The sequence below is a fragment of the Asterias amurensis genome, chromosome 18 (genome assembly GCF_032118995.1).
Source record: "Asterias amurensis chromosome 18, ASM3211899v1".
Classification (NCBI taxonomy): domain Eukaryota; kingdom Metazoa; phylum Echinodermata; class Asteroidea; order Forcipulatida; family Asteriidae; genus Asterias; species Asterias amurensis.
In genome coordinates this window covers 4,972,957-5,000,288 of record NC_092665.1, presented here as the reverse complement: position 1 = coordinate 5,000,288, position 27,332 = coordinate 4,972,957, and the positions used below count along the sequence as shown (strand labels likewise).

General features: G+C 39.1%; 1 protein-coding gene and 1 pseudogene across 1 annotated transcript; one reads left to right on the top strand and one right to left on the bottom strand.

Annotated features, from left to right (window-relative positions):
• LOC139950935 (alkaline phosphatase-like) overlaps window positions 1–27,332 on the top strand; it is a 68,975-nt pseudogene that overhangs the window by 24,127 nt on the left and 17,516 nt on the right.
• Window positions 6,041–6,853, bottom strand: LOC139950288 (uncharacterized). The gene has a single exon (XM_071948911.1). The coding sequence runs from the start codon at window positions 6,851–6,853 to the stop codon at window positions 6,041–6,043; it is 813 nt and encodes a 270-aa protein (XP_071805012.1).

Below are 27,332 nucleotides of genomic sequence, written 5' to 3'. Positions count from 1 at the left end.
CCATCTTGTTTTTAGGCCAGTAACTGGATCAACCCTTCAATCTATTCTGTGGATTACCTTTCTGTCTTCACAAAGGTATTGTAAAATTTCCTATCAGTAAAAGCCTGGTCAAAAACTATTAATTTGCCGTTCAAAATTAATCGCACAGATCGGGAACTTCACCCGACAATTTGTTTTGTTTACGTTTTGTGTATGCCTAGCGTTATAACATCCGGGTACTTTTCGCGCTGCTTGCCCGGTCTCACCATGCCCGACGGTGCTCCGTGTGCGCACAGCGGTTAAGCGTTGCTGCCAATGGCCAGTGCGCCCTCTAGTTCTTCTATATAGCTCTATGGTAAACACTTATTTTACTTGTATTGTGATAAACATCGTTTTATTATTTTGTTTGTGCAGAGGCTGCCGATTTTCACCATCCAGCGCTTGTCCCAATTGATGCAGAGACTCATAGTGGAGATGACGTCACTATTTACGCCAATGGACCAATGTCGCATCTTTTTCACGGGGTCCATGAACAACACTACATTGCCCACGTGGTCAGATATGCTTCCGGGTTAAACTGCCACAATGGGGCGCCCTCTACTGGACCAAATTCCATTTTGGCTTTACTGTCGTTTTCTTTCGTACGGAAGTTTATAGATTGAAAAAGAAATTCAATGAATGTATTTTGTCCAGTTTATAGCAAAGACAGCCAATATTACAGTTTAAAAGTGTTTGCAAACAGTAAAACAAACAACCAATACAAAAACGTGACATCTGTTAACCTTTTTTACAGCCGTTTAAATCAGACCGACTTTTTCCAATAATATCACTTTTGAATCATACAGATACAAAGAAAGAAAAGAACGCCAGGCCTAAATGAGAAACTGACTGGATACATTTTAGTTTAATGTTTGATGAAAACAAATCACAAAATCAAATTACTTGGACATTTATGAACCTGTGATCTTTATATTAACGTAGCCCTGGTGTTTCCTTGCCTTGTCCATATACTTATTCGCCGTGGTAGCCAGAGACCAGTTACCCGCTCTGTGAAAATGAGTAACATTTCGCGCAATGCATTAGCGTGCAATGGACGGTTACATGTGGAAGGGGTCGATGTGGAGAGATTTTTTTTGTAACAATTTTTTTTCTTTCTACTTCTTTAGGATCTATATTTTCATGGTCAATATTTAGATAACTTAATTTTAGCCATGAAGCTATACGAAAACATGATTTTGTTAAGTAAACGTACTTTTAAACGTCATCTGTGTCCCTTTTAGTTCTACATAGCGCGAAGTATCGCTGATTTGTATTCCTGATATGCAGTTTTGTCGTTCGTACATTATGGTATCATCGGAAAACTTTGACCCTCGCCTTTCTTAATTATAGGATATTAAAGCCATGGTTAAAACTAAGGCTGCACAATTGTTACACCAACAGAGGGCGTTATTTATAATACTCGGATGTTATTGTGGGCTTAGTGTGTGTGTTCGACCCCCCGCCCCCCCCCCCCCAGTTTGTAAATATTATTTCAAATGTTACGTCAAATCACATGGGGCTCCCCAGGGTGATCAACCATTTCCCTCCAATAGACCGTGTAAGTCTCACGATGATAAGGTCACCACTGAGCTTCCGGGCACCACAGAGCCATCAGCTGGGGGAAATTAACGTGCGTGCAATTGTAGTGTGATTTTGTTTCTGTCTGATCACTTTTTGTCAAGCCAAAAAACATATTGATCGAATGATTACATTAACAGTTACCAATCACTAAAATCTGTAAACTTAAACAAATTAAAAGGAAGAAGTAATGCGCCACCATCCGGCTCGAAGTGCCCGATTGGTTAGCAAAGTGAATGTGTTGACTACACTAGCACACCGAAGTTAGTTTTGTTTAAATAAACATAACATTTTCATCTTATTCGAGCAAAAATATTCACCTAATTGTTTCTATGACACATCATTGCCCCCTTGGCTCGAAACTCCCACGGCAATTTCGCTTTTTATCATTGAACAGACATTGATTAAATTTTAAATTAAATTGTTACCTCAAACGAGGTCAAATAACAAAAAATACATTGTCAATATTAATGTATTTTGTCAGAACAGACTAATTTGCAAGCACATAAAGCAACATAAGGCCAGTTGTGTATTGTTTTTTACACGAACGTTTTACTATACTACTCAAGTCAAGCTTTAACAATTTATTTTCAACAAACTGAGGATTTTAATTTGAAGACACCTTTTCTGGGGTACGTTACACCAAACCATAAGTTAATGGCTAAATTCTGTTGTTTTGAAGCATTTTCTAATACCTTTCAAAATTCAACAAATAATTGTAAGCATAAAAACCTTACTTGGTAATGAGCAATGGAGAGATGTTAATAGTATAAAACATTGTAAGTAACGGCTCTCTCTGAAGAAAACTAGTTTTTGAGAAGAAGTACTTTCTGGAATTGTTGAGGTCTCAAATTCAAGGCATCTGAAAGCACACAACTTGTGCGACAAGGGGTGTCTTCCCATTATTCTCTCGCAACTTCGACGACCAATTGAGCTCAAATTAATGTTCACGGGTTTGTTAATTTAAGAATATGTTGAGATACACCAAGTGGAAAGACTCACTAGTGCTTGAAAGTTTCCTAATGTGTCCCGCCTTTGCCCTTAAAGGGTAATTTTAAACTGATTTTCAATTGTATCCTTTGTTTTCTCAGAGTCTACTTCCGCACAAATGCTTTTGGGAAACAAGAGTATTCAATGGAGCAAAACAAATTAAATGAACACATTGCGAACAAAATGTATTTTACTATTTACAACTTTTGGATGAGATTGAAGTCATTTTGATTGTTTAACACGTAAGGCAGGATTCCGCCTTGGGCCCGTGTTTTTAATGGAAATCTGTCCCCGGAGATTCTTTCCCCATTATAGGCAGGTGTGTCAGGAGATTATGTTCTCCCAAAATTCCCTCCCCCTTATACGGCAAAATTGTTACAAACTACTTGTGATAGCGCCCTCTGTTAAATCACCCTCACTCAGCCCATGTTTGTGTCTCAAACAGGGGAAAGAATCTCCGGCAGCACTGATTTCACTGAGACACCGGCAACCCATCCGGGCGCCTAGTCCTGGAGAATTGCGCGTGGCCCTTGTAGTGGCATGATATTTCTGTCCCTTGGAGATAGTTTCATCCTTTTACAGTGAGCGGTGACCATGGTCGTTTCTTAATTCTGAAAGCTCTTCGGTGTGTCAGGAGATTTTGTTCTCCCAAAATTCCCTACCCCCTTATAATGCAAACTCGTTACAAACTACTTGTGATAGCGCCCTCTGTTAAATCACCCTCACTCAGCCCATGTTATTCCCAAACATGGGAAAGAATCTCCGGCAGCACTGATTTCCGTGGGACCCTGGCAACCCATCCGGGCGTCTAGTCCTGGGATTTGCGCTTGGCCCTTGTAGTGGCAGGGGATTTGTGTCCTTTGGAGATAGTTTCCTCTTCTTACAGTGAGCGGTGACCACGGTCGTTTCTTAATTCTGAAAGCACCCTCTCTTGATTCAATCTGCTTCAAACCGTATTGATATCAGAATCTCCGAGGAAAAATCAATAGCACTCCGGCTCTTCGTTAACCGCGGCCCCTACCAGCCTGGGGGAAGGCAACAGGGGCCAGGTCATTTCGTTTGTTTGCAGTTTTTCGGAAGCAAAAAGAAAACAACATGTTCTGTCGCCAGTCAAATAAGCCGAGTTTTGTTCCTCCGACAACGGGGGCTACAATCCCGGCCAAAATGCTTGGGCCACCCATTCCTACGTTATTTAAACCCATTCCCTGTTCACTTCCCACTGACAAGTTCTAGGGTTTGTGTACTTTTTGTAGAAGGACGCAAAGTCAATGTTCCCTGATTTACGGTTAACTTGCAATGTTTGAAGGTAAAACGGTAAAAAGTTTCCCTTAAATTTTATTTTCTGAGGTGTTGTAGATTTTGACAAAAATTAGTAAAACAGTGTTAGGAAAATTAGTTCAGCTTGCAAATTGTATTTACCAATAATTTTAGTTCAATATCAATTAAATACGCAAAACACAAAAACCAAAACAATCAATTGATATCGGCTTTAATGTTCATTCCTTCAATGTATTTAAAACATTCAAGTGATACCACTATTTCTAAAACTATGCAATATATCTTAACGTCTAGTACACTAAATGGATTATAATTAAATTTAACAAAAACGTGCTTTGTAGAAATACAAGTATCTAGTAATATACTAATGCTTTGTATTATAGCGTTTATAGAACGAAGGTTCTATAAATTTAGTTTCCATAATTAACAAATTTAAAAGTAGGCCCGACCCGAGAGGGCGCTGTTCGTGACTTCAATCGAGGCGCGATATTTGAAGCAGGACGGCTCAAAGTGTTTGCTGCACAGCGCTGGAAAAGACGTCGGACCGAACCACTTTGCAAACTGACCCCATTTTTAGTTATTTTGCTGCCTCCAGCAGCAATACACGTGGTCGACATTGCAAGAAATAAACCTTTTTTCGAAACGTAAAAACTAGAACTTGCATGTAATTGCACGTACGTGTGTTCAATGTACGATCGAGGCAAAGTCTGCCTCGATGACGTCACAAAAGGGGTAGGCGGAGTCACCCCAAACAACTTTATCTATTTTTTTAACATGTAAATCGTTACAAACAATAACTCAACAAATTATGTTATTGTTCATTAACATATACTCTAATGTTTGAAGAAAAACAAATTATATTTCCAGGTGACTTTAACCCTTTAAACTCGACCCCATTTTTAATAAATTTGCATGTGCTCAGGTTATTTATTAAAATGTCTGGTTTACTTCTTGGAAACATGTTAACATTATGCATCATATTAAAGCTTACATATAGTGCTATTTTATAAGAATATTGTTTACCCTCAACAGGCTATACCATGCAAATATAGTTCTAACAAAAATCACAGAGTGGGTCACAATATTACTGTCAACGAAACCTTTCTGTATAAGGTAAAATGCGACATTGTGTAATCAGCTGATATTCCGAATAATTAAGTCACGGTCGAAGTGAGGAAATTTTTATTTTCCAAATTCACAATAAGATGGTGTATTGGTTTCATGCCGATGTGACGGTTTAACGAATCGCTGTAAGTGTAATATATTTTCCCCTCTTTGACATGTTAGTTGTGACATCATCAAACGTTTTATACGAAAGTGATTCAAAACGAATACCCAATGTTTCATCTGCATTAAACAAAAGTGCTTTCTCATGTGAAAACAAAGAAACGCTCAAACCACGATAAAAAAAATTAAATATTTCTCCATATCGAAACGTGTTCAAAAAGCGACACAAAATAAATGTTTTCTGGTAACTTTACAACGCAAGTTCTTTTTGATCACAAGTTGTCGTTAGTTTAATATCATAAGTATTGTACATTATCGAACATATCAACAGAAGACAACTGTTACCAGTTGTTAGGTGAATTATGTGTATTTTGTTGCCTTAACAGGGTACAGCTTTTTCAACCAGTTTAAAATGTATGAAATAAAATTGCCGGCACAATCAGAGGCCACAATGAATTATAAGTCTGAGTCTGTATCAAGGAATCTGAAGTTTTGTATGTACTGTTTAATAAACTGTCACTTTTTGTTTCGTAGTTTCATTTTGCATTTTATGGACTCATCATGGTTTCAAGGACTCATCATTGCACCCTCGGACGGAATTACAGGCTGCAGAAATTTCAAACTTTACCGAAAATGTAATAAACTCAAAAAAGGGATGAACTGATATTTATAGCACTGTTTACGTCACAAAAAACGTTGAAAGTTCTTGTCACAACACACGTTTGCAAAATCAAGTGTTTAAATAAAACGTCTTTTCCATACTTATTGTCCTGCAAATAATAAAACAATTAATAATAAAGTAATTTTATTCGATTCATCTAACCACACGTTCGATTTTCCACGATTAACTCATTATTATTATATCTGTAAAAACTATAAAGTTGCATATTAGTTTATTTAAATCGTTGTCTAAAACATTTAAACGTTTCCGTGTGTTTGTATGTTCGATTTAGATTTCGTACAGCAGGAATCCAGTGAATGACGTGTAATGGTTAGAGCTACTATATACGTAACCGTGTACAGCTAAGTGAACTTGATCTCCATAGTGCAGGGGAATCACTGCACTGCTGCTCACTTGATGATAACCTGCATCGTTTACACGACCTTTTACAATGGTGTTACCGTTCTTCATCAGCTTGACAAATAGGTAGGACTCACTTGATGATTTCAGGACTGAGAACATCAATACGTATACCCCAGGCACATTACACGTAAACGTGCCGTTATTCAAGTTGAAATCAGTCCCTTCCTCTGAAAACAATAACTCTTCAAAGGGCAGAGGATCATAGTCGGATGGAGCGTTGAAGGCGGTATTCCTCACTGCATTGAAGGCGGACCGTCGCGTACTACATTCACCTGCTTCACCGGTCTGTCCAGCTGGTCCAGGTTCACCTCTCTCCCCCTTCAAACCATTCATCCCAGGCAGACCTTGAAGTCCTTGTTTCCCTGGTAGACCGACTCCTTGCTCTCCCTTCAGTCCATGTTCCCCTTTAGCGCCTGGCTCACCAACCAGTCCATCTGACCCCTTGTCTCCTTTAACCCCGGGTTGACCTACCTCACCAGGAGAGCCATCATCACCTCTGGGGCCTACAAGTCCTTGACCATGGTTCCCATTAGATCCAGGGATCCCCGGTATACCGGCTGGGCCCTGGCAGCAAAAGTTACACGTCATTCCCGAATCAGGTGAAACTGCTGCTGTAGCCACCAGGAACTGAACTTGCATAAAAGCCAAAACAATGGCCACTGCTAACGTAATCTTCATCTGTGAAAATTGTAAGAATAACAACATTTATAGCAGTTGTGTTTTCGTAGGTGTTAGGGTTGATCATTTGTCAGTTGATCCTCTCCTTTTATTATGTATTCGCCCGTAAGGTATCAGATTAGATCAAACTGCACATTAGTTGATCAACTGAATAATAGTGTAAGTTTGCTGAACTTAATCGGTAAATGAAAAAAAATAATGTGTTTTTTTTAAAGCAATTAAATGAGAACGCCTTTGGAGTGTTAAAACTGTTTATAATTGTTATTATAAACAGAAGTGTCGTTGCCGATCGGTTTTGACCACCGATGTCAAACTCTGGTGTTTCTGATCAGCAGAGTGTGGGTTCGAATCCCGAGTCATGACACTTATAACCTCGCCTTTCGCATGGAACGTAAAGCCGTTGGTCACATGTGTTGTGTAACGCATGTTAAATATCCCAGTGCACTTATCGAAAAGAAAAAAAAGGGCTCGCCTCGGTGTTCCTGGCTGTGGCTGCTGATGCGCCGTAGCACCTTGTAAACCCTTATAAGGTGCTAAATAATTGGTTCTCAGAATTTATCATTGCAATAAATCTGAAAGTTTGTATATAATCAGCGCCAATTGGGTACCTTGTTGGTAGATACTTCGATGTTATTATTATTTTTAGTATTCGTTGGATTGCCCCTCTACGTGTGCAAACGATAATAGGTCTGTTGTAGTTTGAGCCGAGCAGCGAAATGGTCCGTTTGTGACACAGGCCATCTCGGGACCTGGAAACTGGTTAATTAATACTTATTATACTAGAAGAAATGCCTGAAAAAACACGGAGGTTGGCTTTATAAACAAATTTGTTACTATTGAAAGGTTAATTTGAGACATCACAGTTTCGACCCATACATAAAGATACACAATACGTTGCCGGCGATCATGTGGTGTCACTTGGAACCATCCAGACAACATATTGACTTGAACAAAAATGTGCGGCTGTAGCTAAGACATCACTCTTGAGTTTCCAGCCGATTTTGCACATACTCTCAGCACGGATCAACTCAAAGCTGTACGTGGTCACTTATTGAGTTGATCAACTTGACGTAGTTTCTACTAAATATATTCCGAATCTCATTCTTAATTATAGTGTTTTTGACTTGAGCAAAGACATTTTGTCAAAAGTGGAATGTGAACCTTGGACCCATATTGTTTCGGCGCTCTCCTACCGAGTTACCAATCCATAATGTTCACGATTTACCTTTTTGCCAGCAATGTTTAAAATAGTTTTTTTTTTTTTACAAATGTTTCGCACAAAATAGAACTAGAAAACATTTTACTGAGAGTACAGAGTAAGGGTAGAACCGAGAGTAAAGCTAACTTAATTCAAAACAAACAACAGTTGTTTTTATATTTGCTCCTTTGTTAAGGCTGGCTCACACTATGACGATTATGGAGCATGCTACGTTTAGCTGCGAATCGCAATTGCGAGTTTGCCGCCATTCATCGTGTGTTGTCGTCAATTATCGCTGACGAATCCGCTAGAGACCGCAGACGGCTGCGAAAATTAGTCGCGTCCGTCCCTACTGTGTAAGCCAACCTTTAATAAGGCTGGCTTACATAGTAGCGGGGCATAAGCCAAACGGAAAGTGGCGACCGTGAAAATCCCAAGACGTTGGCGGCAAAGTAAAGGCAAAAAGCCCAAAAGGAAAAATCATAATTAGCTGACGGGGAGGGAACGACCTTCAGCGACAACAGGAAAAGGGTCACACGGCTGGCAGCGGATTGGGTGGCGGCAAGGAACGGCAGCTGATGAAGGTGGGTTGTGGCGACGATGACGTGACTCGTTTGCCGACATCAAACCGTCTGTGTGTGGGTTGTATAACAGTCGAGTTTGGCGTTCCCACTCTTCACAATATTCTGGTCATCCAATCATCAGACAACGACTACCAACGAAATTGTAACGACCTCAAAACGACAATTGACCCGTTGCACGCGCGTCACACGCGGCGACTGATGCCACGCTCACCATGTTGGTGGCCAATAGATTTACGTGTAAACGCAGAGTCGCCGAAATAGCGCACTTCTCTGAACAACACACGTTGACATAGACCTTTTCGCAAATACTGGGGCGCGCGCGTAAAGCTTGGAATTAGGTGCATTGTGGTCTAGCTGATTACAAATTTGATTCATATATATCCCACAATGCACCTCATTCAACAGTCTGCGCTTGCGCATTGGTATTTGCGATAAGGTCTATTGACCACCAAAAGGGCGCCTCCAAGATTATTTTGATGATGACGTCAGGTTAATTTGGTCATTAGGCGGAATCGCACGGCATTGAAATGAATTGAATTGAATGGTTTATTCGTCAAGTATATAAAAATACATGAAATTTACAATCCTATTGTACAGCAACATATAAAATATTAAAAATGTAAAATTGCACAAGAATTACCACAATACTACATAAAACAATAACCTTAATATAAGTAAAAATCATTAAAGTTTATATAAACAAACAAACAAACAAACAGTAAAACGCTAAAGCATGGTTGGGTAGTGGACCCCCTCCCCAAATTAAAAGAGGTCAAATGCACAGGAGATGCCAGAAAATCAAATAAAACAATAAAAACAATAAGGCAGTACAAGGGGCTGGATGCATTGCAGTTATCTAATAAAATCACAGTTAAAATTATGGATAGCAATAGGTAAAAATGAGTTCTTGAACCTGTTAGTCTTAAGGCTTAGTTGACGGATCCTACCAGATTTGTTGTGAACAATCAGTGGGTAAAGGGGATGTGTGTTGTCAGACAAAATACAGTGGAACTTACTCATAAGTCTATTCTTAACTAATTCCTGAAGACCGTCATTCTCTGAACCAATAATCCTACTGGCTTATTTGGTAATGCGAACTAGTTTTTGCGTATTAAAAACTGAAAGTGAATTAAACCAAGTGATTGCACAAAAAGTCAACAAGGATAAAATAGTACTCTGATAAAATAGATTAAGAATCCGGGTGTTAACATTAAAATACTTCAGCTTCCTGACAAAGTACAACCGTTGACTAGCCTTCTTACAGATTTTCGTGGTGTTAGAGTTCCAGTTCAGCTGATCATCAATTACAGTTCCCAGATACTTGTATTCCTTTACCACTTCAACAGACATGTCATTAATTTTAACAGGTTGTACAGGTTGAATGTTTTTTTGAAAGTTAAAAACCATTTCTTTTGTTTTATTTACGTTAAGAACTAAGTTATTTCTTTCACACCAATCAACAAACTGATTAACTCCTGTCCTATACTCCGATTCATCATTGCCAGAAATTAATCCAGTCAAGGCTGTGTCATCTGCATATTTATTAATCACAATACAAGAACTACTTTGGACATTAAAGTCACTTGTGAACAATGAGAACAAAAGAGGTGATAACACACACCCCTGTGGAACTCCAGTGCTTAAGTGTGCAACGTCAGAGCTAACACCTGAAAATCTGACCTTTTGTGGTCGCTGCAGTAAAAAAATCATTAATCCAGAGGGCAAGGTGTGGGTTAACTTTCAAATGCTGTAATTTATACAAAAGAGACTGCGGCCTTATTGTGTTAAAGGCAGAGGAAAAGTCAATAAATAATGTTCGTACATAGTTTTTACAATTGTCAATGTGCCCGTAAATGTTATGCAATAACGTCATAATTGCATCATCTACACCACGATGCGCACGATAGGCAAACTGAAAAAGGATCCGCTGCATTTCTTGTTTCGTTGAGCAGAATACCTTTGATGACCCGTTCAAAGCATTTCATCACAATAGGTGTGAGGGCAACCGGTCTATAGTCATTGAGAACAGCTGGCTTCGTTATCTTTGGAATTGCAATGACTGTTGAGAAATGTCATGCGACTGATAATTGCGGCCGTCTGCGCCAAGGAAATGAGGGTTACGTTCTCCAACGAAATCTGAACGCATCACAATGATTTTTTCGGCTGTCACAACTTTGCCGACGGACACAACTGATAATTTCGACCGTCTTCGGTCGCTAGCGGGTTCGTCAGCGACAATTGACGGCAAAACACGTTGATTGGCGGCAACCTTTAAAATGCAGTACGCAGCTCGACGTTGCTTGCCGTAACCCTTATTTGTCATAGTGTGAGCCAGCTAGCACCAGGCCGATTACTTGTTCGACCCTCAAAAACTGGGACACTGTTGTCGATATAATACTTTTGAATAATTCGTTGACAAGACTTTAGTTTTGAGATGACCTTGTTTTCAAAAGTGATGATTTCAGCGCAGCTATGCATGCAATCAATTATCGGCATTATATAAACCTGTTCGTACTTCCTGCGAACGCGAATGGGATACGAATGTTTAAGCCACATCCCTGTTTTTGCAGGAATTGAACACATTTCAACTGATGCGAATTAAACGTTGCGATTTTGTGACGTCAAAATTTGTAAAAATTCGCATTCGCATTTGCTGGAGGTATGAACAGAGATTGTTTGCTTAAAAAGCTATACATCATGGCAATAACGGTGCTTCTAACAAACTGTAGGCGATTAATTAGCTGACCGACTCAATCACATAACTGTTCCTAACAAAAGAAAACTGGTACAAAGACAAACAATCACATTTCCTAAAGGGTGAAGACATTTGTAAAACGCACAACAACTGCACTGTAAACAAAAACAAGTTTTTAGGTTCTGTAACAGTTTTCGAACGCGTCAAAGGGTGTATAGGGTTAACACGTAACAATGTATGGAGCCAATGAGTTGTGTTGAAAGCAATGGTTTCTGCCCATTTATAAACGGCTGATGCGTCAAACTAAACGCGTCAAGCGTTTCGTTTTTTACTATGATGCGTTTAGTTTGACGCATCAGCCGTTTACTTTATGTTAAGAATGTGTTTAAGAAGCGTTTAAAATGTGTTCAGCACATCAACGATTGCTGATCGCACCAGTGTTTAAGTTTGATGTAGAAAATGGGCGAAACCCAATGTTTTACAACACAACTCATGGGCCTATACCGTGTTACGTGTTTAACCTAAACCCTTAGACGCGTTCGAAATTTGTTACAGAACCCAAACACTGTTTTTTTTACGGTGTGTCTTGCTGAGGCGTACCATCATTTTAGTTTATATGTTTGCCATTATTACGTTTAAATTGGGTCGAATGTTGCCAATTTTGTTGTAATCTCGTAAAATGGCAATATAATGCCTTACAAAAGAGAACTCAATTGCCCTGGTTAAACAGAACAACTGTCCCTTTAACCGTGGCCCGCCACGGTTAGATGATAAAGGGTAAAGAGTATCTTAAAACCTTTGGAGCAGGCGATACACTCGTCTTGCCTGGGTTGTTGCCCCTTCGGGTTTCCAAAAGGCCATCGACATATTTTTCTAGGGTACATAATTGTATATTGTTCAATCTGAAATTACACTCTATAAAATAGTGCAATGGTCACGTCAAAAAATGCAATGCCATCCTTTTTGACCATAGTTATCTTTAAACAATATGTTTTAAACGAGCAGAACGTCAAGCGCAGTTAATGTCAATCCAGTGGAAAAGAACTCAGTCAAACTTTTAAACAATGCATTGCACTGATAACCAGTGTATTAATGCCTTGTCCAAAACCACCTGCAAGTAGTGCGAGAAAAAAAAAAACTTGAGGCAATTACGGCATGGTTTCAAAGGGAGATGCAACTGGGTGCACATGTTTGTGTACAATCACAGCACCACCACAGTTCACCAAGATTGCAGCGCTTTAGGAGAGAAGAGACCTAACCACTGCATGAGAATATCAGCTGTATCGAGTGGTGTCCCTTTTGGAGCAAAAACTGCAAGCACATTGCAATTGGCTAACCTTAAACCCACTACTTGCATCTAGAAGCCAAAGCTTAAGTCCGGCAGTAGAATGAGAAACACTTACCTTGATGATGTGTTCTTGTAGTTCAAACCTTCTCAGTTCTTCTCTGATGCAAAGTTGTTATGAACACTGCTGCTGGTGCAGCGCGTTTAAATACTGCTGCATTTTCATTGAAGCGCTCATCAGTCTACTTCGGGTTTGATTGACAATCGATGAGCAGCCAATCATAGATACGGGCGTGTTAAAGTCAGTGATTGATTGCAGTCACTTACTCTACCATTGGTTTGGACGAGGCTGTATGTTACAATAGTGGATCAATACCGTGTTAAAGTCACTGATTTATGGCAGTGACTTACTCTAGCATTGGTTTGAATGATACTGTATGTGGAATGGATACCAATGGTGTAAAACTCTACACTACATTGTGTATGTGGTAAAGTCACTGATTGAAAGCAGTGACTTACTCTATCACTGGTTTGGATGAGGCTGTATGTTACCAATGGAGATCAATTTGTACACGCTTTAATGGTATGGTGTTTTTACATGTATATCCGCCCTACTGGGTTGCACTGTGTGATTGCTTCCTGAAGTTCCTGGCCGTTTTCCTTCTATTTCCGCTCAATTGATGTATTTCCCTGATAATTGTGAGTTAAAGTGCAAGTTTATTATCAAAGAAAGAACTGTGTACGCAATATATATGTTCAGATGGATCTTTTTCGTGCTTCCACTCTTTTGAGGTATATGTTTACTAAAACTAACTCAGTGTGTTTTTTTCCGAAATCGAAATGCAATGACAATGTATTTATAGTAGAGTGCGCCACCAACAGAGCAACATTAACGGCACTGGACACCATAGGTAATTACTCAACAGAATTGCTAGCATACAGACTTACTTGGTAATGAGCAATGGAGAGATGTTAATAGTATAAAACATTGTGAGAAACGGCTCTCTCTGAAGAAACCTAGTTTTCGAGAAAGAAGTATTTTCTCGAGTTGTTAAGATCTCAAACTGAAGGCATCTGAAAGCACACAACTTGTGCGACGGGGGTGATTTTCCCATTATTCTCTCGCAATTTCGACGACCAATTGAGCTCAAAATAATGTTCACGGGTTTGTTAATTTAAGAATATGTTGAGATACACCAAGTGGAAAGACTCACTAGTGGTTGAAAGTTAGTGTGTCCTGCCTTTGCCCTTAAAGGGTATTTTAAAACTGATTTTCAATTGTATTCTTTGTTTTCTCAGAGTCTACTACCACCGAAACCCACAAATGCTTTTGGGAAACAAGAATGTTCAATGGAGCAAAAACAATCAATACAAACCACAAAAATCAAAAACAATCAAATGAACTTTTGGATGAGATTAAAGTCATTTCGATTGTTTTAAAAAACACGTATGGCAGGTTCCGCCTTGGGCCGGTGTTTCATGGAAATCTGTCCCCGAAAATTTCTGTCCCCATCTTGGACCTTTATCTTTGACATAAAGGACTCGTTCATATATTGAAAATCTCAAAATTGTCAAAATGTGCTTAAAGGCAGTGTACACTATTGGTTAATTACTCAAATTAGCATAAAACCTTACTTGGTAACGAGTAATGGGGAGCTGTTGGCAGTATGAAAGACTTTGAGAAACGCCTCCATCTGAAGAGACGTAGTTTTCGAGAAAGAAGTAATTTTTCACGAATTTGATTTCGAGACCTCAGAATTAGATTTTGAGGGTCTCGAAATCAAGCATCTGAAAGCACACAACTTCGTGTTACAAGGGTGTTTTTTTCTTTCATTATTATCTCGCAACTTCGACGACCAATTGAGCTCTAATTTTCACAGGTTTGTTATTTTATGCATAGTTGAGATACGGCAAGAGTGAACACTGGTCTTTGACAATATTACAAAAGGTGTTTACACACATTTGCCCCCAGCTACATTCAGAGTACAGACAAGTTGCAAATGCATATATGAGAGATTTATACAAACTTTGATCAGCATTTATTTAACACAAGTCCATTCCAATTGTTTTGGGCCTATTCATGTAAACCGAAAATGGCTATGCTATATTAGTAAGAATAAATTGTGCTAAGTCATAGTCTTGAACATTCGTTTCAAACTGGCGGGGTTGTGGTCGTAGATGAAGGACCCGGCGTGCGCCTTCGGCTTAGTCTTTTGTTTACGGCCAAACTAACGCGGGGCCCAGTGGGAACGGGGCCTAAGATACTGTTGATTTAAGACAAACGCTTAAGACCTCGTACCACTCCCCTTTTCCATTGTTTTACTTATTGTTATGAACAAACAAATATTTGTAAATGCAGGAGAAGGTTGTTGAATAAATAAATAGCATTGAAGAAGTTGAGGGCCCAGTAATTTAATAAATACTCCATGCATGTAAATGAGAGGCCTACAATTTATTAAGAACGTGTACATTGAGGATCAACTATTTCGAATAGTGCTAAAAAAAACACGCCAAGATATTTTGATTCGGTTATCACAATTTACAGTCCATCATTACGGAATCATCAAAACGTGTATGTAATTATATTGTATGCACATTCAATCGTTAAGGATTTGTAACGCTGATACGCCATCCGCTATTTACGCGGGGAGGGGTGGGGGTAGGGATGGGAGGGGAGGCGTTGGTGAATCCATTATGACGAATCAAGCCGTTATCACAGATTTAAACATCGTTTTTTTTTTTTTTCTGGAGGGCTTTCGTAACTATTAGTTTTTCGAGGTGATTTTTTTTTAAACAAATCTTGTTACAACTCCTCATACAATTATGCTGAAAAACCGTTAAAGCAAAACAAAGTATATAATCGACCGACCTAGTATACCACTTTAGTAAAATGCAGAGTTAAAGTCGGCACAATACTTTGAAGGAGTCCCATTTTTTGTAAAACTTCACAGTAGATTAATTGGTATTAAAAAATACAGATGTGAAGTTGATGATATAGTACAAGTACCGATATAGATAATGGCCATTTGAAATATGAAATTAAAGTTCAAGAACCGATAATTTATTTCCAAGGTTCAAAAGCCAAAGAATGAATGAAATGATAAGTTATTGCTGTTCTACAGTTATGAAGTCTGTAATTCAAACTGACTATGACCTCAGTCGGATACAAACAGTGACGATCGGTATACACTGTTTCATTACCTCTGATTTTGTTACTTTGATTTCAACATGTTGGATTTAAGATGGTTAACTTGGATCTATATGCTGGCTGCAGGAGGCAATGTGCTACCACAAAGCAAGTAGGCATATATTGGTTCTCGCTTGAGTAGAGCCCCATTTGACTTTTCAACGGATCAAAGTTGAATATGATAATGTATGTAGACTTAGTGATCACATTGTTTCACTCGAGATCTGGTTGTACGAGAGCTCTGTTGTTTTGCTTGTTGTTATCACGTGAATAGAACCCGAGTTTTTGACGCAATGTGCCCTGTTCCATTGTCTTGTATTGATAGTTTAACGACGAACGAACACAACAAATGTTACAGCCGATTATTTTTTATCGAAAAACACAGAAGATGATGGTCGAGAAAGAACACACCTTAATCTCATAACAAAATACCCGGTATATGTATTTCGGTATTGCAATAAATATGCATGTATCACCGTCTTAATATAACAATAAGGTTTAGAACTATAGGCAATTAGATATCTGTATAGTGATCAAAAGGTCATTAATGGAAATGAATACCCCCATAATCAACGAATGGATGTTTTATTTAGTAAATGAAAGTATTTTTTTTTTTTTTTCCAATAATTATTTTTTAAGAGCACTCTAGGTAAATGTATTATATTTACTAGGAGCTTTAAAGCCATTATACACTTTCGGTAAACAGTATTGTCCAAGTCCCACACTTCGTGTATCACAACTTATATATAACACAACAAACCTGTGAAAATTTAGGCTCAATCGGTCTTCGGAGTCGGGAGAAAACAACGGGAAAACCCACTCTGGTTTCCGCACGTTTCGCCGTGTCATGACATGTGTTTAAAATCAATCCGTAATTCTCGCTGACGAGAATTTATATTGTTTTACCGTTTTCTCAAAATGTAAAGCATTTCATGGACTAATATTTCAAGAGAAGTCTTTCACTATTACCTTCTGTAAACCCTGTAAATTGTTTGTAAATCTGTGAACTTTTTTTGTTCTGTACCGAAAGGGTCCAATGGCTTTAAAATATGCAAAAGCTAAATCACGAAACCCAAGCAAATTGCACTAATTATCTTCGAGTTCTAAGAAGACGACACTATCTGAGTGTCTTCGAGTAATGTTGGTACTTTATAAAATCGTTGTAGGTGCGAAATACCGGAATGAACTGGCTTACGACAGTTTGCAGAAAGCTATAACCAGAGAGCAAACACTCAACACGAATAAAGCTAAGAACGTGTTGTTTTTCGTCGGAGATGGGATGGGTATAACAACAGTGACGGGATCACGGGGAAGAAACAGACCTCGAATGGGATAAATTCCTTAGTTCAGCTTTGTCAAAGGTAAAAGTTGTGATGTCTCAAACCTTACACACATAAAAAAACTACTGGAGATTTTCATCGTTTAAAAAGCATCCCCACTTAATGCAGGCTTGGTTCAGGTTTCAGGTTTAGGTTTATTTCCATACCATTTGTTCATGTACAATGTAAGGGAAAACCAGGTAGACTTTTGGGACGCTTGGTGGCAGCATACTTACCAGGTAAAATCCATTGTACTCGATCATGTGCGCACGCTCAGAACTAAGTACTGGACATTTACATGGTAAGTCTGCTGCCACCTAGCGTCCCAAAGTCTCCCATTATAGAACTTATAACAGTATGGGGAGGTCGCAGACAGGTAGACTGGACCCCTGTCTTAATACGCAAGGATAAATACAGGTCCCAGCTTCACAGATCCAGTGATTACATTGGATACAACAATGACATTGGATAAACGTGCACCCAATATGCCCAAACAGTTCACTGCTCTCAAGTCCGCAATAGAGTTTGACTGCGTATCTCTATGTGAAATGACTGAGGTCAAAGGTGAATCTACACGCCGGTTTTGGAAGCTGGGGCCTTATTCATGAAGCCTTCTTAGGCCTTAGTAAGCATTTACGTGTTACTAGTTCGTTCTTAGCGAGTTGCGTCATATTCACGAAGCACTCGTAACTTCAATCGAGTGCGTAAGTCCTTACTAGTGCTACGTGGGGTGTTTTCGACTTCGTAGCGTTTTCTTAAACCCTTTTCCAACATTCCTGTCCAATATTTTCGGGCGAATTGCGCTTTATGTCAATTACAACAACTTTTAATATGTTCTACAATCTTTGCGACATTTTCTCAAACTTTCTCAAAAATTTTGAGAATTTACTAACCTATTTTTTGCTCACATTTTAGTAAATTTTTCGTGATTTTGTTATTTTATTTCGTTATTTAGTTTATAGTAATAATAATAGTGGGCATGTATAATGCGCGGGTATTCGTCTCAATATGCTCATGGCGCAGTGACACAATAAACGGGAAAAAAGTTATGAAGTCCTCATTAGATGAGGCTTAAGGGAAGTTTTGAACAAAGCTATTGATGGAGAAAGTTTAACATGATCCGGCAAGTCGTTCCATAATGAAGGAGCAGCAGAAGTAGTTGATCTTTTACCCCATGATGTTTTGGCCAGGGGTTTCCTTAAAAGATGTTTGTTATTAGATCGCGTATAGACTGGCGGTTGGAAGTATATATGGGGGTTGGCGTCCTTCTGAGAGATATGCTGATAAAGTGGCTTTTGATATGAGCGATAGACATACACAAGGATCTTGAAGATGATTCTATCCTTAATGGGTAGCCAATGTAGATCTCGTAGGATAGGTGTGATGTGACTCTAGTGTTGGACCGGGTTACAATTCTGACGGCAATATTTTGAAAGCGAGACAAGCGGTAAATTGATTATTATGCAGTCCATAGAGGAGATAGTTTCCCATGTCAAGTCGGGAGGTTACAAAGGTGCGAACGAGTTGCTTTGTAGTATTTGCTTCATTTACTTTATTTACTTCGTCTATTTGTTTATTTTATATTTTTAGTTTAGGGGTAACAAACTACATATTGTACTCTCATTGCATGTTTGCGTCGTGTGAAAGCTTGCGAAATCTCTGAATGTCATCCCATTTGTGATGAACCACTTTGGTAGTTCTGAGGACTTTTCCAACACAGTTGATTCTCCACGATTTGCCCAGGTATCGACCTTTCTCTTTAGCGTTACAACATCTGAAAATTTGTTGTTAAGCACCTATCAATTCAATGCAACAAGGTCATCTAACTTCACTATCTCAGCAGGCGAGAAACTTCGCCTTCCAATACCCCTTTGCCTCCTCCTCGCGTTGAACGGTCTTCCTCCTTGCTTTAGTCTGGCTCTCCATGTTAGCAGGGTGACAAATATCTTCTAAATGACCTAAGTCAGTCCAGTCACTGTATAAATATCGTTCTGGACAATGAGATCACGCTCCAGTGAATTACATAACAAATCCATGACTGTTCAGCTCAAGCGCGTTCCCGCTTAAGAAGGCGTTACGAGAGGTTTAGTAAGAAACGCGGTAGTAAAGCGGTAAGAAGGCTTCGTAAATAACTTTACTAAAGTCTTACTAAAGTCTTACTTAGAGCCACGTAAGTGACCGATTTACGAGGGCTTCATGAATAAGGCCCCTGCAGCTTCCTAGAATACCCTTCCTGCTATTCATTGCTGTATGCCGACCAAAAAAATGAACTCGAATGTACCACCAACTTTTGGTGCGGTCATTTTTATACTATACTTCTTCATTAATCTATGCCAGATTATAATGGGTGGGGGAAGGATGAAAATGTTACCGAGAGAAGCTGCCGACCCAGAGTATCCTAAAGACTTTTCTAAAGCTGGATCTAGAAATGATGGACGAAATCTCAACGGTATGTAAACCTGATAAAACTTAAACCCAATTATTGATGACTATTGCACCATTTTGCTTTTACAGCTTCTGATCCCATCCAGATTCCATAGAAACCGAGCTACTGAAATTAATAATGCTGAATTGATAATGGTGAATCAAAAATGGTTGATCGATAATTATTAGTCGATATTGATGAGTCGATATTTGTAAATCAATAACGACTATTCGATGTTGGTGAATCGATAACGGTGATTCGATAATATTTGTGAATCAATAATGGTGAACCGATAGTCGTAAAAAGATAACTGTGAATCAAAAATGGAGAATCGATAATGGGAAAAGATAATGTTGAAACGACAATGGTAAATCAATATTGGTAAGTCGATAATGGTGAATCGATAACTGTCCAGGAGCCACAAGACGCTGACATTACCACAGAGACAGCATGGTGGGTAGTTATAGAAGATAGGATGAATGTACTTGAATATAAAGTGGTAATGAATCTAAAATAAAAGATTCGTTTTTACAAATCCAAAATTATGTATGATGTATACTTTACATATAATTTAGTACTATTAGTTACGTTTCACTCCTAAGCTAGGAGCTTTGTAAATTATATGTAAGTATATCATACATAATTTTGGATTTGTAAAAACGAATTTTTAATTTAATATTCTTCCGCAATCCAGATGAACTTATTTAATGGTAATGAATCTATTCGTCTTATTTTCTTTTCTTTTTTTCTGTTCTTTCGGTCACATGAAGCTTTAAACAATCAAGTAAAGGATTTATTTCACTAAATGTTTTACAATATTATGTTTTGTTTAAGACGAATGGCAAGCAGGTAAAGACAAGACAAACAGCAAGTTCGTGTGGAATTTTGAACAATTTAAAGACGTCAATCCACTTGAAACTGACAATCTTTCAGGTGAGTTGTTGCTTCATGTACCAATTTGAACAAGTACAATCAATCGTCTGTATGGCACAGCCAATGTAACCAAGGTATGTCGTTTGGAACATGATTTTGCCTACAACCCTTGCGCCTCATCTATACTGAGCTAAATGTACATGTACGTACATGATGTGGGGTTGTGTCACTTATTGGCTCGGGCTTTAGGCTAGATGCCGCACGTCGTCATTTACAAACTGCGGTGACATAGACGTAGGCTACCATAATTGCCGTATAATGAGAGTTAAGTTTTATATTCCAGCAAACCTAATTAGGTTTTACCTCATTACATTACTTTTTTTTTTGCACTTTTTTTATTTTTTTAATTTTTTATATCACAAATTACGTACAATCTGTGTCCGTCTTATTGGAGAGGTTTCGCAGAGTCGCGGATACGAATACGCATGCAGATATCGAACCGTACGCGTTCGCGTCAAGTGAGCTGTGTAGTTTTGTTTTGCAAAATTCTAACGAATACCCTCAACTTGAGGCTCAAGAGGGCGCTATTAACCAAATGTAGAGTACATAATAGGGTTTAATGCGTAACGCAGTAAACCGATTTAACACCAGGAAATATGCATAATTATAGTCAGGTTGCACAGTCGGGGCTATAAGCGATTGGGATTGTCAGGGCGCATTCAGACGTGGTTCCATTGTTCTTTTCAACCAACCAAAGCAAGGCATTTGGGGAAAGGGTGCTTGTCTTTCTGGGAACCGTCATTGAATATTCTGCCACCGAGGAGTTAAGATAGATTGTATAGTTTCGCAAAATTCGGTACCTTCTTGGCAACTCGCTGGAAGTGGGAACCGCATTGAAGAAATCCAAGTGATACCTGATGAGGAGGGCGAAGATGGGCGGCTACAGAGAGTGGCTTACTAGCCGGGCCAATCGGGTGAGTCGCTACACTTTCAGACCTAATGCTGGAGCAAGTACAGCCCCAACAGTAACGCTAGTAGGTAACACGAGTACCGTGAATACGGAAAGGTTTCAAACATCTAGTATGTATAAAGGGCCAATAATTGCGAACATCTCACAGATTAATAGTCAGGATATTTCACGGCCTTTACACGTAACTCGGGGTATAACGGGCCATCATTCTCAAAGCATGAGTACAGGTACACAAGGACAACAAAGGGCGAACAATCATAATTTTTCTGGCAGCTTGCCGTTTAATATGAAAGTTAGTCAGAGCTTGTGTCAGTCAGGCAAATCAGGAATAAGTAAGCCTAGTAGTTTAGTGTACAACTTGGCAAACTCTAGTCAATATTCAGGGTAGTCCATACATAACAGGGATGGGGCATGTAGTAGGTTAGGAGGGACATCATCTTCAATAGAACTGGGTGGTGCCCAACTTTCAAATGCAGGGTGCAAAATAAGTACAGTAGGGACCAATAGCATGTTGTGATCCATTGATTGCACAGCGGGCTCTTGAAGCATACCAATGGTGAATAACATGCAGCATAAGAATTAGCTATCAACTCCCTTTAATCCATTGGTTTGTAGCGAATTGGGCGAGGGCCTACCGCTAACCTTCAAATTTTTAAGATTTTTCATGGCGAGTTTGTGGATTTCGCTGTGATCTTATAAAGAAGAGTGACCCTATAGTAGTACAAATAGCGGTCAAGACACAATAATTCTTGATGGCTGTAAACGAGGGGGGTTTTATAATATGGAAAGATAATAAACACAGGCGTCCAATTACTTCTATACATACATGGACCTCTGCATTTTTGACTTATGCAGCAGTGTGTTTGCGAGCTCATCTCCATAGAACACATAGAATTATTTAAATACTGTCAGATCGTACGCACAGAGAGCAGCAGCTCGTCCAATAAGGGGGATGGCGCACTTTTAGAATGATTTATTACCACCACCACCACCACCACCACCACCACCACCATCACCATCACCATCACCATCACCATCATCATTATTATTATTATTATATTTATGAGCATCATCATTATTATTATTATATTTATGTACACCCTTCATAAACATACCTGTACATGTACTGATAATTTTTTTTATAATATAGCAAACACCAATCTGAACCAGGCCTGAAGTGTCAAATTTGACACACAAATCTGCATACAGTAAACAAATTATAACTGTTGCACAAACTGATTTGAAGATGCTCTACCTTGCAGAAGAATAAAAATAAAACTTACCATTTTTCTAAAGAACCCATAGGCAGTCATTCGATTGTCTTTAATTGTTGTGCAAAGTAATTTGTATTCTTCTGTAAGTAAAGTATCATCAAATCAGCTTTCCCACAATCAAACCAGTGCATACAAGGGTAAAGCCATTATGCATGGGAACAAAATTGTTCCCATTGCGATTCAGTGAATTAATAACCAGTTTTTAATGTTTATTTATTCTAGTTGATCTGTGTCACCCTCACAGGGTTGTCTAGTCATAATAAAGTTTGCGGTAAACTTGACATGAGTCTTCCGTCTTGTCATTAATCGTCTCATACAAAGTGACAGTAAGGAGTGCATCACCACACCTTTTAGCCTAAACTGTAATACCTCTTTCTGTATGAGGGTAATAACTTTATAATTTTACTTGGATGACCAGATTTTCATTTATTTTTAAAACATGGATCATCATTGATATACATCAATAGGGTGTTGTGGTCGAGCGGTTAAGAACACCGAACTCATGCTTCTGGTGCTTCTGAATACTGAATTCTGTGCCAGCCGTGTAAGCGAAATGTAAAATTTGGTTCATGAGAATTGACTGTGTTGATTAGTTCATTTTGAAAAATTTCGACTGAAGGTTCTTATTTTTGGTTAGTTGGCTGTGGGTTATGTTCTGCTGCTGTATGGTGTTCTATACAAAGGACTGCCTCTGCTGGACCTTCACACAACTACGACGGACCAAGTTACAACTACGACAGACCAACTCACAACTACATGATTTGTGTCATGAGAAGTTGTGAGTTGTTTTGTTGTAGTTGTCAGTTGTTTGTTGTAGTCGTGAGTTGTTTGTTGTAGTCGTGAGTTGTTTGTTGTAGTTGTGAGTTGTTTTGTTGTAGTCGTGAGTTGTTTGTTGTGAGTTGGTCTGTCGTAGTTGTGAGTTGGTCTGTTGTAGTTGTGAGTTGGTCCGTCGTAGTTGTGTGAAGGTCCAGCAGAGGCTGTCCTGTATAGCACCATACAACAGAATATAACCCATTACAGTCAACCTTACCCAAAAGTAAGAACATTCAGTCAACATTTTCCTAAACGAACGAACAAACACAGACAATTATCATGATAAAAAATGTTACATTTGGCTTACACGGTTTGGATAGAATTCAGTATTGGATGTAGCCTAAAGGTTTTTTTTCATACCAAAGAGCTATATATTTTGCACGAGCCTTAATTTTCATTTTCTGTTGGCCCAGAACCGTGTAACAAAAAATAGTCGTGTTGTGCAAGATGCTGTGGGCGCTCAACTGGTGCAGAAATGAGTTGTGCTATTCTTGCTCGCATGTCGACACCCTCAGCAGCATCATCAATTTGTGCAGCGTCCTCATTGACAAATTCAACATCACCATCCGGGTTGTGATCATCGTCGATCTCGAGAACATCTCCTGTGGAAAGTATTTGCGACAGTTCAGTATTTATTTTTATAATTTTAATGTGCACAGTTATATTTGTTCAGTGGCTTTTGCAAGGGAGTAGGTGGGGGATGGGTATATAAAGAACAGGGCCTGTGTCGTAGTAGTCTTGGCCCAAGACGATGGTGCTTGATTCTGGATAGTGTACTACGCGCGGTTGAATCGCCAAAGCGCGCCCGCCACGGTATGATTTAGTTACGTGGGCGGCTCGAAATCTAGACTACACTCTGCAAGCTACCATCGTCTTGGCAATCCTGCAGCGCTGTGTTATTGTTTTCATTGTTTTCTTCTACAGCTTTGTGTAGGACCAATGAGCGTGCGATCGTTGTAATAAATTAACATAATGTATTAGTTGACCCCGGGGTCATTTATGTTATGATTACACGGCATTGGCAGCTCCGTGTTTGTCGTGGAGGAAAAATCGTAAGAAAATAGGAAATATTCACGATTATGAATGCTAAAGATGAACAAGTGAGCCGAAGCTATATTGATCTGCTATCTAGATGGCAATTAATGAACGACTATGTCACAATATACCAGCTAGTGCCCTCTCTGCGGACGGTCTGGTTTTGCGATAAACTCCGCCAGTTCTCGTGTGCTTCGTCTGCTGCATGCAGGCAGCAGTTGGACCATGGAGGTAGGATGTCTGGGTGTGAATAAACTATAGGGAACTAGAGCATGGTACCACATACGACCAACGTTTGCAACTGAGCAAGTCATGGATCCCAATTCATTATGTAACTGTCAGTGTCACAAAGTGGTGACTGGAGAGAATCTTGTTTATATTGATCGAATCTGTATAGAATTAGAAAACGTAAAGTCAAACATTTGTAAGTAGTCATTGTTTGTCATGTTTGAATACTTCAAAACTTGTTGTTATTTATGTAGGTAGACCTCCTTCCTGCTAAATAGCAGTGCTATTTCATCATGCGAAGCACAATTTTCTTGTGTCTCACTTATGGAAGGGCAGCTCGTAAAAGTATTGCCTCACCAAAATCCACTTCGCATTCGCATTCGAAGGAAGTATGAGCCTACTCCTTGGTTTTGTTTCGGTTTGGAACGAACATAGCCCAGCTTTATGTGAGATTGGATTTGTCTGACTCGAGTCACCAACACTTCAATGCACACAGATACATATCCCTCAATTTGAAAATGGCTCATTGGCTGACATTTGTTTTTTTTAACTTACATTTTTCTTCTGTGCACAAAAGCAATTAACACTTGTTTGCAATTGCTATAGTTGGGTTGATTGATGATCGTAACCCTCGCTGGTCAACGGTTTAATATTAATAATCAAAACAGCTATACATTTTACATTAAGCTTGATGCAGAAAAAGTTTAGCACAATGAGACCCAATATAATCACTGAACTTATTCTATGATTTGTATTTGTTTCATTCTTCTGATAGGGCACATTTCCAGGAAAGGTGTCTGCTTTTAGAGAACTGCTGCATGCCCACCTTGGAGTACTGATACTTTTTAGGCCTCGTCTTGTCAGATGAATGGGTAGTCGACTGCTCTGCAATTAAGGAATGGAGTTCTTGATTCAAGAGAGACAAATCTGTGACAGAATCAAGATTCAAGCGTATATAATTGTGGAAGAGAATTTTAATAATCTCGACTGTGCGACAAGTTTGACACTGTGTCGCACTAGTCGCCCAGCCCTAGACATAAAGTGACACAATCCTTAAATCCTTTCAGCGTGAGTTTTACTCTATTGCACCTGCAGCAAATAATACGTCGCAATGCATTTTGGGGCATGAAAAATGACTAGTGTGTTGAAGTTGCGACTATTTGAGGCACGAATAGTTGAGGAGCAAATTTCACTAGTCGCTCAGGCTTTAATTGTGGGGTATCGTTGTTATAGCTTGTTTACAAACCTGATCATTTTAATAGCCACTGTTCTGTGAAGAATTTGTGTTTGGCAATAAAGAAATAAATTTTATGAACAAGTAATTTGTGTTGGTCTTTATTTAGAAATAATTTTAATTAAACTGTATCAATTGTTTTTAGACACATTACATCATTGTTAATTATAACATACTGACTATTAGGTATTCATGTGATTGTGACACAATTAGTAGCCCTAAAGTTTAATACATGTGCAAAGTCATGTGAGTCGATGCCTGAACGACAATTAAATTGTACATGTACAGTGAATAGTGTTTGCTGTAGTAAAACTACTATATACGGTAGTATCATGGAGGTTTCTACCTCCATGTGAGTATAATCATGGAGGTACCTCCATGGTATAATATATGCACTGCGGGTAGTTCGTCTGTCTGTGGTTCATGTGATCTGCCAACGACAAATCATTCGGGAAATTTTAAACCATAAAACAAACACGACACGTAACGAAGATGCAAGCATTTTGTTTCTTAATTCCTCCTTAGTCAGTTTTCTCTCAGACATTCTGTAGTCAGCTATTCTTCAGAATAACGACAATAATTATTATTTGGTTTTCTGGGAAAAGGGGATGTAGAATTTAAATCCCTGCATTGCGTTCCTTTAGTATGGCTAGGCAAACCATACTATAGTATCACTCGTTCGTCCCGTACGTACGTCCGACCGTGGCCCGACTTCATTTCATGCTGCTGGGCGCTGCCATGTTGTTCACAAATTGAATATGCATTACAAACCTTGACAACGGCCTTATTTACATAATACGGCAACGCCCACAGTGCACGCACCGCTGCAGGATTGCCAAGACGATGGTAGCTTGCAGAGTGTAGTCTAGATTTCGAGCCGTCCACGTAACTAAATCATACCGTGGCGGGCGCGCTTTGGCGATTCAACCGCGCGTAGTACACTATCCAGAATCAAGCACCATCGTCTTGGGCCAATACTAGTGTCGTAGAAGCTCAGCCAATATTATTCAATCTTTGTGCTACAAATTAAGCGTCATGCTCATAGTGTGTGCGTACAGAGTGGAATACGAAAAAATATAGAGCGTCTGCGTCCCATATCCAACTCGGAGGCCGAAATATGGGACGCAGAAGCGCTGTATTTTTTCGTATTCCACTCGCGCTTGTGTGATAACTTATATTATCTTCCAGTACGCGCTAATCCACCAATCAGAAGCTCGAACTACTAGGGGGATAAAAATATATGCTACGACCTCTGTTTTATATCCTACTTCCTCTCTTTTTATTACACAGTGCGCATTGTGAAATGTGATTTTGTCACGCTCCGTATACAGACAGTGCAAAAGTTACGTTCTAAACTTT

What these genes read in the sequence shown, in the direction of transcription:
- LOC139950288 (XM_071948911.1), bottom strand. Translation starts at nt 6,853, where the DNA reads ATGAAGATTACGTTAGCAGTGGCCATTGTTTTGGCTTTTATGCAAGTT.